The sequence below is a fragment of the Thamnophis elegans genome, chromosome 5, assembly GCF_009769535.1.
Source record: "Thamnophis elegans isolate rThaEle1 chromosome 5, rThaEle1.pri, whole genome shotgun sequence".
In the NCBI taxonomy this organism is placed as follows: Eukaryota; Metazoa; Chordata; class Lepidosauria; order Squamata; family Colubridae; genus Thamnophis; species Thamnophis elegans.
Genome location: NC_045545.1, coordinates 7270643 through 7288232, shown reverse-complemented (window position 1 = coordinate 7288232; position 17590 = coordinate 7270643). Strand labels below are relative to the sequence as shown.

Sequence of the window (17590 nt, the reverse complement as noted above, 5' to 3'; positions counted from 1 at the left end):
GTACTCACCAGTCACACACCTCTGCAGCCCCACCCCAACCCATATCCCCGGGCCCCCTCTTTGACCTGCATGGTGCCTGTCACATACCTTTGTGAACCCTTCTCAATGATTGGCATCTATTACCACACCTCCTTGCACTGTCCCCAACTCTGCCAGTGACTTGCCTCTTGCACAACACCTTTGCCCAATTCACACAACTCGTATGAATAATCACACTCCCCTAATCCACACCATGCCTATCACACACACTCCTGACTGCATCTTTTGCCTGCCTTCCCTGACCCGTGCCGTTTGTACACCGCTTGTGCACTCATACACTCCTGCCATGCCATGCAGTGGATCTCATGTATATTTCTTACTCATCCCCATACCTCCATGCATATCTGTGGGCACGGACTTGCAGTTTCCTGAGGATTCACCATTGATTTTGATTATGGGAAGCCAGCAGGAAGTTGCATCGCCTAATGATCAAGGTATTCACTTAATGACGGCAACCAGGACTCAGGGATTGCAATTACTAAGTGATACTATTGCACTTTATGACATTATTTACCAATGGATATTCCAATCCCAATTGCTATCCTGTATTCAAATTAGTTTTCTAGGAAGATAGGAAGAGGTAGAACATTCATTCATTTCTACATTCACTATCATTACTCACTTCAAACCAAAGACTCTGGCAGCTAACAACAATAATATTTTTTTAAAAAAATCAACCCCTCCCCAATAGAAAATAAGTAGACAATTAACTGAAATAAAAACAAGCAAACACAGACAAACCCATCAAATAAAGATACAATAAAATATCTCAAGAATGCTAATTAACAGATTCCAATGGACTATAGAATAGTCTATCGAGAAGATGACCAAGCTGTGAGTGATAGTGAGCAGAGACTCCTATCCAAGGAAAAGGTGAAACTGGCACATAACACAAAGCTCTGCAAAGACTGACCTGGTCACAGTTGCTATCTAGTCCTCAAACAGAGCTATAAGTTTAGGAGGATCCCCAAATTTGCTCTGGCTCTGTTTGGGATAGTGCAACCCCCCTTCAAAACAAGAGATAAAGAGATAAAGAATTCCCAAAACTGGAGGGCCTAGAGCATATCTTATTATCAGAAAGAAAACCCCAACTTGATACAGCTTGATACAACATTCATCTCAATATGAAATGATGTGAACCAAGCTCAAAGTGGAAAATAGTAAATGAAACAACCTTGCAAATTAGTAAAAATAATTTAAACAACAATTACTTTAGAAGTCTATCCTGAGCTTGAACATCTGCTTCCAAGTTTACTATCTGTTCTTCTAATATTGGAATATGGACCGAACGTGTACCCAAAGTAGATTCAGGAAAGATATCTGGAAAAATAAGGTAAAAGGGAAGGATCCATTATTGTTCTTTTTAATAGATCATTTGTATACTTATTGGATTACAAACTTCTTTTTCAATCTATTTTTTGCTACTTCCAAAAATTATTCCAAATTATTCCAAAAACTTCAATAATTAGCAATATAAATACAGTATTTCTTTACTAATTTCCAATTTTTAATCTGCACATAGCATGATACTTTAAGTTAGTCAATAACCCAATAGAAATAAAAATATTCTATGAATATTTGTCTTTTTCACTTAACAATATACTTAAACACTGACAATTATAGCAAAAACAAGGCTATATAATGTTGCAAGCTTAGGACTGATTTTTGGTGATCTAATACTGCTGTGGGCGCTTAATGTATGTGTGAAAGAGACATATCAAGGTTTGTAGTCCACTAGCTCATAACCTGGTGTTGCCCTGGTATTTATAGACGTCAAAGTCTATAAATGACAGGGAGCCATTGAGAGGGGCTTTTCTTCCCCCTACTCCCATGCCCCATCATCCCTGCCCTCTCCCTTCCCATGCGCTCCTCTTTCTCACTCTGTCTATGATCCTGGCACTTTGCCCTGAAGTGTTTGTCTAACAGGAAGCCATTGAGAGGGGCCTTTCTTCCCTCTGCTCCCATGCCCTTCAACCCTACCCTCTGCCTTCCCCCTCCCATGCGTTCCTCTTTCCTATCCTGTCTACAAGCCTGGCACTTTGCCCCAAATCCATCAGGAGCTTCTCCATTGGTCCACTGGAGAATGAATGTCATGGTTGGCTTTCCAGAGGAAGCTGCGAAGGAACTGACATCACAACAATTGCCGCTCTAGGATGCCGCACTCATTCTCCTTAATGGCCCAGGAATTCCAGAGTTATGCTGAAACACACAGAGACAGACACACCCACACCCAGAGGTATTTTACCCCCCCCCCCCCCCAGTATTGTTTCCAGAGGGTGTCATCTGTATACCAAGTTGAAATTGAAATTGCTCAAGGCTCTCCAGAGTTGTGCTGGAACATACATACAACAATAAATAAATATAGAAAGATGGAACAATGGTTTTTAATAGAGTAAAATACATCATTATGCCACTTTAAATTCACCCCTTCAAATCTCAGCCAAGGTAATATTTAAAAAATGCACCTAAATATTCCTAAGTGGTAACATAAAAACATTACACATTACAATTCAACATAATGAGAATATTATAGGGTGTAATTAACAATATAGCAGGTAATAAACATGCTTTTTAAGATACCTACTTGTGCTCTTGACTGGTTCAATTCAAACTTTATTGTTTCAATTTCATTCATTAGTTTGTGGTTCTGAGAAATTAACGAAGCATTGTTTTCACGGACTACGTTCAGTTTGTCCCTTAGAAGTTCATTTTCCTCTTCCATGCTCTTATCAAAAGCCAGTGAGTATGACTACAAAAAATCACATTTGTAATAAACACAAATGTTGTTCATTTTTAATTTTAAGGATCAACAGTAACATGATTTGGGATAAATCAAAGATAATGTAGGCATACTGCAAGAAATGAGCAAATTCTCAATAATTACTTTGCTCCTGGATTTCCTTGAAGAATCACTGTTATGCCGAGACATTTTGCTCACAGTATAATTCTGCAATTCAGAAGTATCAGCCAGATCTTCCAGTGTTAAAATTTCAAGCTCATGAACGCCAAGTTCAGAGTTATGTGAATTATTACTGGAAAAACAAAAATAAAAGAAACATATTCAATTTTTTACACTAATTATTCTTACAGAAAATCTCAGGTTAGGATATAAACACAATGTAAATAATCATATCAGTAACAGTAACTTTAGTTCCATACAGCTATACCTATAAAGTTGTTCTCCCAAGTCTTGTAAAGTTTTTTCTGTTTTCTTTAGATGACCTCTTAATGCTACAATGTTCGCAAGCAAATCTTCCACATCTTCTTGTTGGTCACTGGAAGCCCATGAGTTAGGTTCCATTTATATTCATTTGTCTGAAATAAATAACTAAAAAAAAGAACAGTAATATCTTTCACTTTGAAAAATTGCTTTTTAATTCTCATCATTACAGAAAGCAATGTTAACTCTAGCTGCACAAATACATTCAGCCACTTTCATACTGCTGTTTCTTATCAAACAATTAGTTGTTTGGAAAAAAAACTTCAATTTATGGTCATGTTAAATTGATAGGAATACTGTAAGTTGAATAATAATACCCAATGATGAATAGAAGGTAATAACTAGGAGAAAGTGCCCTGCATAAATACAACGGGTGCATAAATCACATATTCTAGTTAACAGAAATCCCACCAATGCAGGGTCTACTATACTGATTTGAATGCCATAGAGGTTGTTTTCAAGATAATGCTGTTTATAATGCTATACTCCTTCATGTTAGTACATTAATATTCCATAGATACAGATGTATGTAAGATTTCCATAGACACATCTGTATCCTCAGGGTTCATTCTAAATCTTATTAGGAGAATCACCAAGGTACTTGATGCTGATGTACTAAATCTGGGACTCGTGGTAGTGATGGACTGGATGACAGCTAAATTGAGCTTTAAACCAGACAAGATGTTCCTGATCAGACCACTGAAGGAAATACAAGTCAATTTCAGCCTAGAGGAGGCAGCTCTCTAGAAGAATTAAGTTTAGTTTGATACTTACAGTACATATTCAGCTTTATTAAGATCTCTTTTATTAGGAAAGAACATTAAATACATTATTTATCTGGCATTACTGAACAACTTTTTTATAATTGAATCCACTTTTCCTTTGAAAGTTCTTTAAAATTACAGTAGTTTCAACTGTCTTAGGTTTTTCTGAATAGTAGGCATCACTCATTTTAATATGTATTTATACTATAGATGTTACACTCTTATACATGTGAATGATGTTAACATTTAACTCTATACTGAATTAACCTGTTTTCAGAACTATGTACAAATTGATGAACATATAACCTTTTGTTAAATTTGAAACAAGAAAAAAGTGAATTTATGATAAAATGGGACAAATGTTTGGCTATAATATACAAATGAAACAATGCAAGAATATGTGGATGAAAGGACTGAAATTCACATTATGTTATACTTAAAGAGAAATTTTATAAAATGATATTTGTCACTGGAAAAAATGCCTAAACAGATAGGTGTGCTTCAAATTGATGCTAAAAATATGAACAAGGGACTTTTCATCCGTGACCCGTCAAAACCGCGGTCCACTAAAGCGCGCCCGATTAAAGCGCGTACCTGACGTCATCAGCAGCGCGACAAATACGACCGCGGAAAAAAAAGGGCGCTTTAAAAAGCGCTTTTACAGCAAGCCGATTCACATAAAGGTAAGGGTTAGGTTTAGGGTAAGGTTAAGGGTTAGGGTTAGGTTTAGGGTTACGTTAAGGTTTAGGGTTAGGTTAAGGGTTAGCGTTAGGTTTAGCGTTAGGTTAAGGGTTAGGTATAGGGTTAGGTTAAGGGTTAGGCTTAGGGTTAGGTTTGGGGGGGTTAGGGTAAGGTTTTCGCATTATTTTTAAGTTTCCCGCTCACAGCGTGCTGTTTTCGTCACGCTGTGATGATGTCACGTACGCGCTTTCGTCGAGCGCGCTTTAGGCTACCGCAGTTTTGTCTACCACGGTTTTGTGGTGGAACCCTTTTTATCATGCTTGGTGTACATGCAAGAAAGCCAAACACATCTTACAACCTTCCTTGTGACACTTATTAAGTGAATCACTGCAGTTATTAAGTTAGTAACAGTTAAGTGAATCTAGCTTCCCCAATGAATTTGGTTGGCAAAAGTTAGTAAAAGGTGGTCCCATTATTCCAGGACGCTGTGACTGTTATAAATACGAGTCAGTTGCCAAACATCTGAATTTTGATCACATGACCATGTCTGCAAACAATTGTAACTGTAAAAAATGGTCATAAAAGTCACTTCTTCAGAAATGATTTCTTTGCATTCTTTTTCTTTCTGCGCTTTTGGCTTTATTCTCTCTTTCCTCTTTTATATTTTCACTATTAGCTCATGTTTCTATTTTAAAAATCTAATAAAAATTATCATAAAAATAACATTCAAAGATAAGGGATCCTGAAGCTCTTACTAATTCCTCTAGTGTTCAGTGCTAACCTTTCAGGGGTCCAAAAAATTATTTGCCAGACACGGAGGATATATTTGCAAAAATTTAAAGCCATGATACTCTTCCTATTGTTATTTTTTTAATAGGATTTTTTCCCTATTTTATTAATATCTAATCGGCTTAATATTTTTACACGGTTCAATACATATTCTACGAAGGCATCCATTTTAATTGTTAATATGGCAAATACTGATACTCTTCCTATTGTTATTTTTTAATAGGATTTTTCCTATTTTATTGATTAATATCTAATCGGCTTAATATTTTTACACGATTCAATACATATTCTACGAAGGCATCCATTTTAATTGTTAATATGGCAAATACTGATACTCTTCCTATTGTTATTTTTTTAATAGGATTTTTTCCTATTTCATTGATTAATATCTAATCGGCTTAATATTTTTACACGATTCAATACATATTCTACGAAGGCATCCATTTTAATTGTTAATGTGGCAAACACTGATACTCTTCCTATTGTTATTTTTTTAATAGGATTTTTTCCTATTTCATTGATTAATATCTAATCGGCTTAATATTTTTACACGATTCAATACATATTCTACGAAGGCATCCATTTTAATTGTTAATATGGCAAACACTGATAAATATCAACCATAAAACAGAAGCTACTTTAGGCTCTTTTTTTTAAAAGGGTCGTGAGAGAGAAAAAAAACCTTATGGCGCTTTTTTCCTCCCCTCAGAAGGGCTTCTTCGCCGCCCTTCTTCGGTCTTTATTCCCGAAATTCAGTTCAGTCTCCGCCACCAGCAACCGGCCGAGACTCTCAATATTCCTCCTCCCTCACCTCTATGTGTAATTTCATGCTTTCTCTCAGAGCTCCGGGTCCCCCCCCAAAAGAGTAACGCTCGGAGAAACGGGAGGTTCAGGGTGGGGAAAAAAAACCGTGAAAATAAAATAAAACGAATAAATAAATGGTTCCTCGCTCAAAGGCGCCGCCGCCTTCTCTCCCTCAGCTACTGAACCGCCTGGATTCACGCGGGTTCCAGGCCGCAAGCTTTCCGTTGCTTAGCAACGTCTTTCTCCTCCCCCCCCCATAGAGTGAGCACTCCTTGCGCCCCCACTGAACCCTATGAAGAGCCGCATTACAGCGACCCAAATATTAAAAAGCCTCCCCCCCCTCTCGGATTGACAGTTGGGAACGACGTCACCAAGGTAACCTTTCGAGCCTTTGGATAGGCTCCCGCGAAAAAAAGAATCCCTTTCTTATCCCCTCCCTCCGCGTTTTTTTTTTTTTTTAATAAATATATATATAAGGAGTCAGCGCAACGCTTTACTTTTGCTTTTCAATCCGCGGTCCTGGGAACTGCTCGTTCTAACCGCGCAGGCTCGAAGGTTTAAAAAAAAAAGAAGAAGAAGTCGTCCGCGAATAGAAGACGCTTTAAAAAGGAAGCGGTCGCCGCCTATTGGTTCGTCTGTCTCGGCTCCTCGCGCTCTCGGGAGTGGTAGTCCCGCGGTAGTCTCCTTCTTTCTCATTTTGAACGCAGGGCGGACTACATCCCCCGCCGTGCCTTGCGAACGCGAGCTCTTCAAAGCCGCTCCTTTTTTTAAGAGACCCACCGACGTTTTTTTTTTAAAGGGGGCGTGTCTTTCTGGACGCAACCCGCCTCCTCCTCCAGGCTGTGAATTGTGGGTATTCTTTCTCTTATTAACAACTCCCCCCCCCCCGCGCCTTCTCACCGTCGTAACTCTGCACGTCCCGACGACACGTGTTGAGACTCGCCCTGGTTGGAGGTGGCGCGAGTTGCGATCTGCGGCTTGCAGTTTCCGGACTCTTCTTTCCCCCCGTTTGCGGAGCTTTTGAGGATGAGGACGGCGAGCGGGCAGCGTTGGCTAGTCTCCGTCCCGTTGCTGCTGCTGCTCCCACCGCCTGGAGTTTGGGGTTTTGTTGCTTCCCTAGACAGCGACTTCACCTTCACGTTACCCGCCGGCCGCAAGGAGTGCTTCTTCCAGTCCATGAAGAAGGAGGCCACGTTGGAGATCGAATTCCAGGTGAGGAGGGTGGAAGATCGGGGTTCGATCGCCTGTAGATGAAATATACCCAAAGAAAGGGGAGAGGGGGGCAGCTGGTGGTGTGTTTTGATGTATGGGTGCCCGGGTTGAAGTTCAGTGCCCTGAGTTTTCCCAAGAATCGGTAGGCAAGCTTTTGATTCAAACCACAAGAGGAAAATATCCCCTGCTTAAAGAGGAAGTATGCACTTCAAAGACACTGTCCTGGGGAAAAGTTCACATCTGCGGTTTCCTCTTACACTGCACACTTTATTTTCGGCAGCTAGAAAGAAAGTGACGTAAAGCATTGGTCACTCTGCCCAGATTCACATGGCGATAGGCAGGGCACAAACCTTGTGTTAATATTGCAGAAAAGCAAGTGTGATTATAGCAATAGCAATAGCAGTTAGACTTATATACCGCTTCATAGGGCTTTCAGCCCTCTCTAAGCGGTTTACAGAGTCAGCATATCGGTTCCACCACAAATCCACGAAGCCCTTCTGCGCGGAGACATAAGCGCGAAGATTAATTTGCGCCATTCTAAGCGCTAGGGAAAAACGCGACCCTACCGCGATGACATAATCGTGGAGGACAAAATCGTGCATTCCCAAGCACTCAGTACCCTAACCCTAACGCTAAACCTAACCCTAACCCTAAAACAAACCCCTAAACCTAATCCCAACTCTTATCTTAATTGAAGTCGGCTTTCTGCCGCGGCGCCGTTTTAAAGCGCCCTTCTGTTGCCGCGCTGTTGTCGCGGCGGTGATGACGCACGGTAATGACGACGCGTACTTGTCGACGCGTATTTGTCGGCGCTCTTTTGCCTAGCGCGGTTTTGTTGTGCCACGAGCATATCGCCCCCAACAACAATCCGGGTCCTCATTTTACCCACCTCGGAAGGATGGAAGGCTGAGTCAACCCTGAGCCGGTGAGATTTGAACCGCAGAACTGCAGTCAGCTGAAGTAGCCTGCAGTGCTGCATTTAACCACTGCGCCACCTCGGCTCTATATTATATTATGGGAATATAATCTTTTTTTTTTTGGTCAGGTTCTCCGTTTTTGGTCTTGGATTTTAATTTAAAAGTTGCAAGTCAAATGTTTAGGACCTATTCGTCTTTTATTACATAACAGAATAGAATAGCAGAGTTGGAAGGTGCTCTGTAGGTTAGGGTTGGCAAACCTTTTCATCACCGAGTGTTGAAATTGGAGCACACACTCGAGCAATTTCTCAGCACACATGTATGCGCCAGGAAGCTGAGTTTCCAGTTTCCTGCATGCGTGTTGGTCTTTTGGTTTCTGGTGCGCATGTGAAGACCAGCTGTCCTAGTGTGCATGTGCATACCGGAACTCAGAAGAGCGACGGGCAACGGCTGGTGTGCCCGGAGGGATGGCTCTGCATGCCACTTCCGGCACACGTGCCATCATGGTTGTAGGTCATCCAGTCCAATCTCCGCCTAAGCAGGAAATCATTTCTGACAGATGACAGTCCAGTCCGGTCTCTTATTGAAAGCTTCCAATGATGAAGCTCCCACAACTTCTTTTTTTTTGAAGATTTTAGTTTTGCTTTTATTAATATGAAGCCTGATAGTAATTTCCCTTTTGTTGCTCATGAAACTTTCTGATGTGAAACTCATCAGTTGTTATCATGGATTATTACTTTGTTCTTTTTTTTTTTTTTTTGGTTCAAAAGTTTTATTTCTTTTAAAACAAACATTTCATCATTCCTCAATCAGTAAGACATCGGAGTACAATTTTTTGTGTATCAAAATAGTTCTAATTTATCACCAAATTCTTGTCTAGCCTAATGTATACCCCTCCCTCCCTCCACCCTCCCCCCCAACCCCCCCTCCTCCTCCCCCCCCTCGACTTCCCAGAACCCGTACACAGTATGGATTTTTAACAAGCACAGTCTAAAATCTATTGAGAAAAAAGAAATAAAGAAATTAATGACATCTCTACATTGATCTTAGAAGCTCCCACAACTTCTGAAGGCAAGCTGTTCCATGTTCTCATTGTTGGAATATATCTTCTTATTTCTAGGGTGAATCTCTCCTTGATCAGTTTCCATCCATTATTCCTTGTCTGGCCTTCAGGTGCTTTGGAAAAAATTATTTGCAGTATCAAAACTTTAAAGAATGAAGCATTCACATCTCTGGCCATCATCTAGCCTTTCCCAACTTGGTACATTCCAGAGGAATAGGTTACATGTGCCATCATTACTTCTAGTTTGATTATTGGCCATGCTTGCTAGGAACCTGAGAGTCTTACATGTGATGGCTAGTCTAGGTTGAGGGAATGTGGTAGTTCGTGTTTGTTTTACAGAGCAAACAGACTAGCTAAAGATCAGTGACACAGCTTGATCAAACTGGTTTTTAGAAGCATTACAAGATGTTTTATAGATGGCACTTAGATCCTAAAAAATTAGCTTGCATGTCTCCGAATTTACAATCTAAATGTTGGAGATGTGATTGTGCTGATGCTACGTATTATCATATATGGTGGACTTGTAAAAAAAGTCAAAGCATTTTGGATAAAAATATGGTGGATTATTAAAAAATATTCTTAAAAAGGGGATAACGTTCACTCCTCAGTTATTCTTGTGAGGTATAATTACAGACTGTACAGTTATAGAGACTAACTTGATTCTGAATTTAACAACGGCAACAAGACTGTTGGTGGCGCAGTACTGGAAGAAGGAAGAATTGCCTACCATTCAAGAATGGACGTTAAAAGTAACAAACTTAGCGGAGATGGCTAAAATATCAGCATACCTCAAGGACCATTCAGATGAGAAATACAAGCTGGAATGGAGAAGATGGATTGACTGTATTCAAAATAAATATGGGACTAAGAAATTTCAGTTAGCTTATGAATGAATGAACAAGGAATGTTACAACTTATCTAAAGTTAGCTTTACAAAAGGGGAGTTAAAGTACGATGCTAAAGTTAGTTTATTTTAGTGTATGATTGCTAAATGTTTATACCCTGTATTTGCTCTGGGAGGTTGCGGGGGGGAGGGTGGGAAGGGATGTGGGATTGGGGGGGGAGGGAGGGAAGGGGAAAGGTATATAATTGTAAAACGTATTAAAACTTTTAATTAAAAAGAAGAAGAAGCTTGGACTGACAAGTCTACATAACAAAATTCTGCAGCATACTCAGATTAAGCCAAATAAGCCTACAATGAACTGACTGAGATGAATAGATAGTTTAAATGAGAATTTGACGACATTGGATATGAACAGGTTCCTCTCCAGTGGCACAGAACAAGCTGTTGCTTATTGCTTACGTGTACTTTTATTCTATTCCGTATTTTATGCAGCATGATTTCTTAATGACAAAGCAAATGGATTTGTAGATTAATTCTACTTAAGGTTACTAGAAAGTTCATTTCAAATTAACCTCTGCCATATTAGTATTCTTTTAAATTTCCTTTTCACTATTGGGAAAGGAGTGGTTATTTTGATGTGTGTGTGCATAAAATTGATCTGCCAACTATCTCAAGGTGACTTGGGTTATACAAATAGAAGATGCTAAGTGCCATAGGTGGCATAGATGTCAACCATGGAATAAGTATCTTTGTGTAATGACAGGTTTTTTTTTTTTGTAAAGAATGCTGCTATTGTTCTTTGTAACATGAAGAACAAAGTAAAGGCTAGAGCAGTTGATGGCGAACCTTTTTTGGCTCCCGTGACAAAAGTAGGGGGAGCACAGGGGGTTGTGCATGCGGCCCCAGCCCGCATCCACGTGCCACCACGCCTCGCGCGCATGCGCACACGACCGGCACTCCCCCTCCCCCACTTTTGGCATGCTTTTTTCATCCTCCCCAGGCTCTAGAGGCTTTCTAGGAACCTGGGGAGGGCGAAAAATGGCCCTACGGGGAACCCGGAAGTTTGGGAATGATGACTTCCGGTTGTCTGTAGGGCCGGTTTTTGACCTCCGGAGCCTTCAGGAGGCTTCCCTTCCCTGAAAGCTCCTGAAGCCTCCAGAGCGTGAAAAACGGCCCTTCAGACAAACCAGAAGTGACTTCCAGTTTGCTCGTAGGGCTGTTTTTTGCCCTCTACAACCTTCAGGGAAGCCTCCTGAAGGCTCCGGAGGGCAAAAAACGGCCCTACGAACAAACCGGAAGTCCGTTCCTGAACTTCCGGTTTACCTGTAGGGCCAGTTTTTCAAGAAGCCTTCAAGGAAGCCTCCAGAGGGCGAAAAATAACCTCAAAAGAAGGCCGAAGTCAGCTGACCAGCGTGCGCATGTGCTCTGGAGCTGACAGGGCGACGCCTCGCATGCCCTAACAAATGGCTCTCCATGCCACCTGTAACACGCATGCCATAGGTTCGCTATCACGAGGCTAGAGTAAAAAGGCTGTTGCTTTCACAAAATCTTGGGCCATGTTTATCTAATCTATTAAATAATATTTTGATGTACTGTTATCAACTATATCTGCAGTTCTCCCTTACTATATAAATTAGATGTCCTCAATGGCTTCCATGTCTGGTGCACAGACTTATATCACTTTGTTCAGTTTAAGACCGGTTTTTAAAAACCTCATATACCAATTTCTTAAGTTGATGAGTACTCGTTTAATTTCTTTCTTTGTTGCATTCTTAGGTACTAGACGGAGCAGGTTTAGATGTGGATTTTCACCTCGTATCGCCAAAACATGAAACCATAGTTTTTGAACAGAGAAAATCAGACGGTGTCCACACGTAAGTTTAGAAAACCACTTGGCAGATCCTGAGTTTTGAAAAAAGAAAATTCACAGAAGGGTTGAGCGATCCTTGCTGTACGTCCCCCCCTCCCCCAAATTGTCTAAAAGATGGTGAGATCTTTTTGAAAGATATGAAGCAAGGTATAGGGAACTGCTATGGAAAGGGAGATTACTTAAAATCTTGTCTTTCTGCAGCTGGAATAGGCTAAGTTGGAAGTTCCCAAAGTTTTTTGCTTCACAGTGTCTTTAGTGTCTATAATTCTTTCCATGGCATGCTGTGTTGTGAGTTTGGGAACCGTGGTTTAAGACAGATAGTGAACTCACCAAGATAACTGTGGGATGTTTTAAAGTTTTAAGGGAAACGGCAATATTAAGCCAATGTCCAACAGATGTTAAATATTGCTCTTTTCCTCAACAATTGCACAACATCCCTGCAAATTTCTAGCAACTCATGGTGCTGCAACAGTTTAGAAGATGTAAAATTAGCTGCATCCTTTTAAAGTTTCAGAGTACTGTCATTAAGAGATTTAGAAGGAATATAACTGCCTCTACAGTGTATTAAAGTGCAATGTCTTATGTTAACAGAGTGGAGACAGAGGAAGGTGATTACATGTTCTGCTTTGACAACACATTTAGCACCCTATCAGAGAAAGTGATTTTCTTTGAACTGATCTTAGATAACATGGGAGAAGAAGAAGATGATTGGGGAAAATATGCAACTGGAACAGAGCTTCTAGATATGAAGTTAGAAGATATTCTGGTATGTAACATAGCCAGCTCTTGTGGAATGTTATGACTCTTTTTTTCACTGAATCAAAATTGGATTGCAAATAGGACAATGTGGCATCTATTGCACATCTATCCCTATTGATTACATAAACATTTACTTCGTGCAATACACACTATTGGCATTTTTGGTTCCACCACAAAACCGCGCTCGTCGAAACCGCGTAGCTGACGTCATCAACAGGGCGATAACAGCGCGGAGACAGAAGCACGCTGTAAACGCTAAACCTAAAATTAACCCCTAAACCTAATCCCCCTAAACCTAATCCTAAACCTAACCCTTAACCTAACCCTAAACCTAATCCTAACCCTTAACCTAACCCTTAACCTAACCCTAAACCTAACCCTTACCTTAAGTTGAATCGGCTTGCTTTCAAAGCGCTATTTAAAGCGCCCTTCTTTCTCCACGCTCGCTGTTGTCACCCTGTTGATGACGTCAGCGACGCGGTTTAGTCGGGCGCGGCTTAGTCGAGCGTGGTTTTGTCGTGCCACGGGCATTTTTTATTAGGATTCAAAGTGGTTCAAATTCAGAATGTTTTGAAAACTTCACTTTTTCTCTGTGGTGGAAGAATGGGATAAAGAGGGCATACGTGCTTGGAATAGCAACCCTGGAATAGTATACAGGTAGTCCTCGACTTACAACAGTTCATTTAGTGACCAAAGTTACAACACTGAAAAAAGTGGCTTATGACCATTTTCCACTTATGATTGTTGCAGCATCCCTATAGTCATGTGATTCACATTCAGATGTTTGACAACTGGTTCTTATTTATGACGGCTTCATGTGATCATCTTTTGTAACCTTTGGACAAGCAACGTCAATGGGGAAGCCAGATTCACTTAAAAATGTTACTAACAACTTCAGTGATTCTCTTAACAAATGTGGCCGTCATAAATTGGGGCAAAGCTCACTTAACAAATTTCTCACTTGACACATAAATGTTGGGCTCGATTGTGGTCATAAGTTGAGGACTACCTGTATTTACAAACATAAAGATTGGCGTGTCAGGAGTGTTACGGGTGCTAAAATTAAAAAAAAAACCAACTATATTCATCTTAGAGAACATTGAGATCAAAGGAATTTTTAGCTGAACAAGTCTGGCTGAAAGAGGATGATTTGTGGTCTTGCAATATTTTAGTAGTATATGGTATATGAAAAAAGGGGACACGGTGGCTCAGTGGCTAAGATGCTGAGCTTGTCAGTCAGAAAGGTCAGCAGTTTGGTGGTTCGAATCCCTAGCGCCGCATAACAGAGTAAGCTCCCGTGACTTGTCCCAGCTTCTGCCAACCTAGCAGTTTGAAGGCATGTAAAAATGCAAGTAGAAAAATAGGAACCACTTTTGGTGGGAAGGGAACAGCGTTCTGCGCACCTTCGGCATTTAGTCATGCTGGCCACATGACCACAGAGATGTCTTCAAACTTTTTGGCTTTGAAACGGAATTGAGCACTGCCCCCTAGAGTTGGGAATGACTAGGGGAATCTTTAGCTTTACCTCCACCTAGTATATGAAAAGCAGAAGAGTCCTTTCAGCTGCCTATGTGAATAAAAGACTTCTTGACCAGAACATTGTAGCTAGGAACGATGGCCTGTGGACAGCTGAGGGATGGAGCATGATCTCACAATTTTCAAATTTCTCTGTTCTATTTTTTTTCTTTAAAAATATTTGATTTTAAAACTTAGTGGTTGTATGTTTTTTTCCCCTAGGAATCTGTTAACAGTGTGAAGGCTCGGCTTGGCAAAAGCATTCAGATTCAAAACCTGCTCAAAGCATTTGAAGCTCGTGATAGAAATATACAAGAAAGCAATTATGACAGGGTAAACTTCTGGTCCATAGTTAACATGGCAGTAATGATTATAGTGTCAGCTGTTCAGGTGTACTTGTTGAAGAGTCTTTTTGAAGATAAAAGGAAAACTAGAACTTAACACAAGGGAGTTTCATTTAAAGCAATAAAGAAGGGAATTTGCAATACATTTAAGAAAAAAAAGAGATGGCTATTACTTCTCAGCTGTTTGGAATGGATAATAACCTTCACATAGGAATTTTTTTTAAATTACGAACAGAGTGGCTTTTCTCTAACGGTGCATAATTTGTCTCTGACACCATTTGTCTTGCACAGAATACTGGAGCAATGCCAGATTTTTAACATTTGTAATTATGTCTACTTTTTGCCTAACTTTTTTTTAAAAAAGTAAATGATTTGTTTCATAACCTTATAAAGATGTGTTTTCAGTATTTTAATGACCAGTCGAGTAGAAATGCTGAAAATAAGTCTACTATTAGATAGCTTGTTAAAATTAAGCTTCTTGTAATTTGTACTAAGACATTTTCAAAATGAATGAATATTTGAAAGGCACTTGTTCCAAACTCCAGCAGTTCACAGACATTAATATTCAATAGGTGGAATAAAATCAAGTCTATAAAGCAAAGTTGTATTGGTTCAGTAGTATCAGCTACTTTGGTCCAAATTTGGAAGTCAATATAGTGAATCACTTAGTAATAATTCAAAATGAAAACTATGTAAGATTATATAGTTTTCATTTTGAATTATTGCTAAGATTGATTCACTAGAAGAAACTTTTTGTTCAAATGCCATACTTAATTATGTTTTGAAAACTAACGTTTCTTCTCAAAATTTTATGTAGAATTTTAACTTTGGAGACCCAATAAAGGAGAATATTTGTAATCAGGATTGAAATGGGGGGTCCTTGAAGCTGAGTTTGGTTGTTTTCTTGCAGATGTTTCATTACCCAAATTGGGTAACATCAGTGCTTACCCCTGATGTTACCTAGTTTGGATAATAAAATGTTTGCAAAAAAACAAGCAAGGCAAGAGACCATCGAGAATCTTCCCTCATAACTCTGGAGTGCCTGGACATAACAACCTATGTTGAGTTAATATTCATAACATAATATTAATGTGCATTAGGACTACTAGCATCCTGGAAGATGCTGCTGATTTAAGAGTCACACTCAATAAAATTAACACAAGAGTTTACAGAAACATTTTTCATTCTGTCATGAAAGCCTGAAAAAAAAGTGCGTTGCTTTAAAGAACAGAATGGTATTGAGATGTGAAACACTAAAATCATTTTTGAGGTGTTCACAGGTTTAATATACATATTGGATATTCAGGATTCATTATTTAGTTTAATTGGTTGACTTCGGAAGTTTCTGTATGCAGATTTATCATTTTAACAATTACAAATATGGCTATCTTTATCATTACAATGTTCTCACTTTATAATGCTGTCAAACATTATGTACTACTCTTGAATTCTTTTGAGCATTGTTAATGACTTAAATTGTGGAAGACAGCTTTTCCATGAACTGGGGGAGGGATGATTTCGCGCACATATATCCCGTACAGATGAAGCTTGCCCATGGCTTGCGTGGCCCCGTTCCTTATAGGCCACGGAGTGGTACCTGTCCACATCCCTGGGGTTAGGGCCACTTGTTGTAGATTATGGGTAAATGATTAACAAGTGTTCCGTTTTCATTTCTGGTACAAATTTGCTCCTGACAAATTGGGTATAGAATACTCCTGTTTTAGCATGAAATATAACAAAATGATTCACTGCCATTTTAATCAATTTTAAGATTTGAGTAGCAGAATGGAAATGGATTTGATTTCACGATTCTGTGTATATATGTTTGTGTATATTTGTTGTACACATACATACACATGCATGCAAGGGCAGACAAGAAGTAGCATTGGATGATATGAAATGTTGCCTTTTAAAATTACTCTTCAGTTCAGCTGAATTGGTTTTCCTAAAGTTCTTTCCCACATTTGTTGTAGGCCAAAAGTGAGGTGTATTCTTTTAAAAACACATCGGAATGATTTTTAACTTTGTGAATTAAATTATACCATTGGGAAGAATAATTCTAAAAAAAAAGTATCTCAAAATCAAGTCAAAAGTGCAGGCATTCCTCAACTTTTTTGAGGCCCAAATTTCTGTTGCTAGGCAAGACAGTTAAGTGAGTTTTGGCCCACTTTACGACCTTTCTTGCCACAGTTGTAAAGTGTATCACTGCAGTTAGTTAGGAAGTGTTAAATGAATCTGGCTTCCCCATTAAGAAGGTTGCAAAAGGTGATCACGCAACTCTAGGTCGCTGCAACTGTCATAAATGTGTCAGTTGCCAAGCGGCTGAATTTTGATCATGTGACTGGTCACAAGAAAACTGGTTGTAAGGCTTTTTCTCCCAATGCCATTGTAACTGAGCTGTCGCTAAACGAACTGTTGTAAGTCGAGCAATGCCTGTGTATTCTCACCAAATAATTTTGTGTATCATTATTCTGCCTAGTGCTAATTTGAATACAAGACATATACTCCCTATCAGTAATTCTACCAATTTGGATACTTAAATTATTCTTTAACTTATGATGTATTGAGTAACAGGCCATACAACTTTTGAAAAAATGGATAGAATTATTTTCTTCGATCTCACAGGATCAATATAACCCATAGATCTTTGTTTAATGAATTATTCCATTAATATAACCAGTAAATTGAAACAGCTGAGGACTAAATCAGAGTTGAGAAACATTCTAGAATGCCCTGAGGTCGTCTCAAAATTAAGTGGTTTTCTTCTAT

General features: G+C 39.5%; 2 protein-coding genes across 2 annotated transcripts in view; one reads left to right on the top strand and one right to left on the bottom strand.

Annotated features, from left to right (window-relative positions):
• LOC116508897 (coiled-coil domain-containing protein 18-like) overlaps positions 1–6594 on the bottom strand; it is a 10117-nt gene extending 3523 nt beyond the window's left edge. The window contains exons 1-4 of the mRNA XM_032217699.1: positions 6305–6594; positions 3207–3367; positions 2924–3071; positions 2624–2788 (exon numbers count right to left, since the gene is read on the bottom strand). Of these exons, the coding sequence (XP_032073590.1) occupies positions 2624–2788; positions 2924–3071; positions 3207–3340 (447 nt within the window). The 5' untranslated portion in view covers positions 3341–3367; positions 6305–6594. The remainder of the gene's footprint in view (positions 1–2623; positions 2789–2923; positions 3072–3206; positions 3368–6304) is intronic.
• A 542-nt stretch (positions 6595–7136) lies between these two features.
• Positions 7137–16889, top strand: TMED5 (transmembrane p24 trafficking protein 5). The gene is made up of 4 exons (XM_032218135.1): positions 7137–7509; positions 12110–12207; positions 12795–12969; positions 14700–16889. Exons 1-4 carry the CDS (start codon positions 7324–7326, stop codon positions 14916–14918), a joined length of 678 nt encoding a protein of 225 aa, XP_032074026.1. The 5' UTR covers positions 7137–7323; the 3' UTR covers positions 14919–16889.
• Positions 16890–17590: the final 701 nt, after the last annotated feature.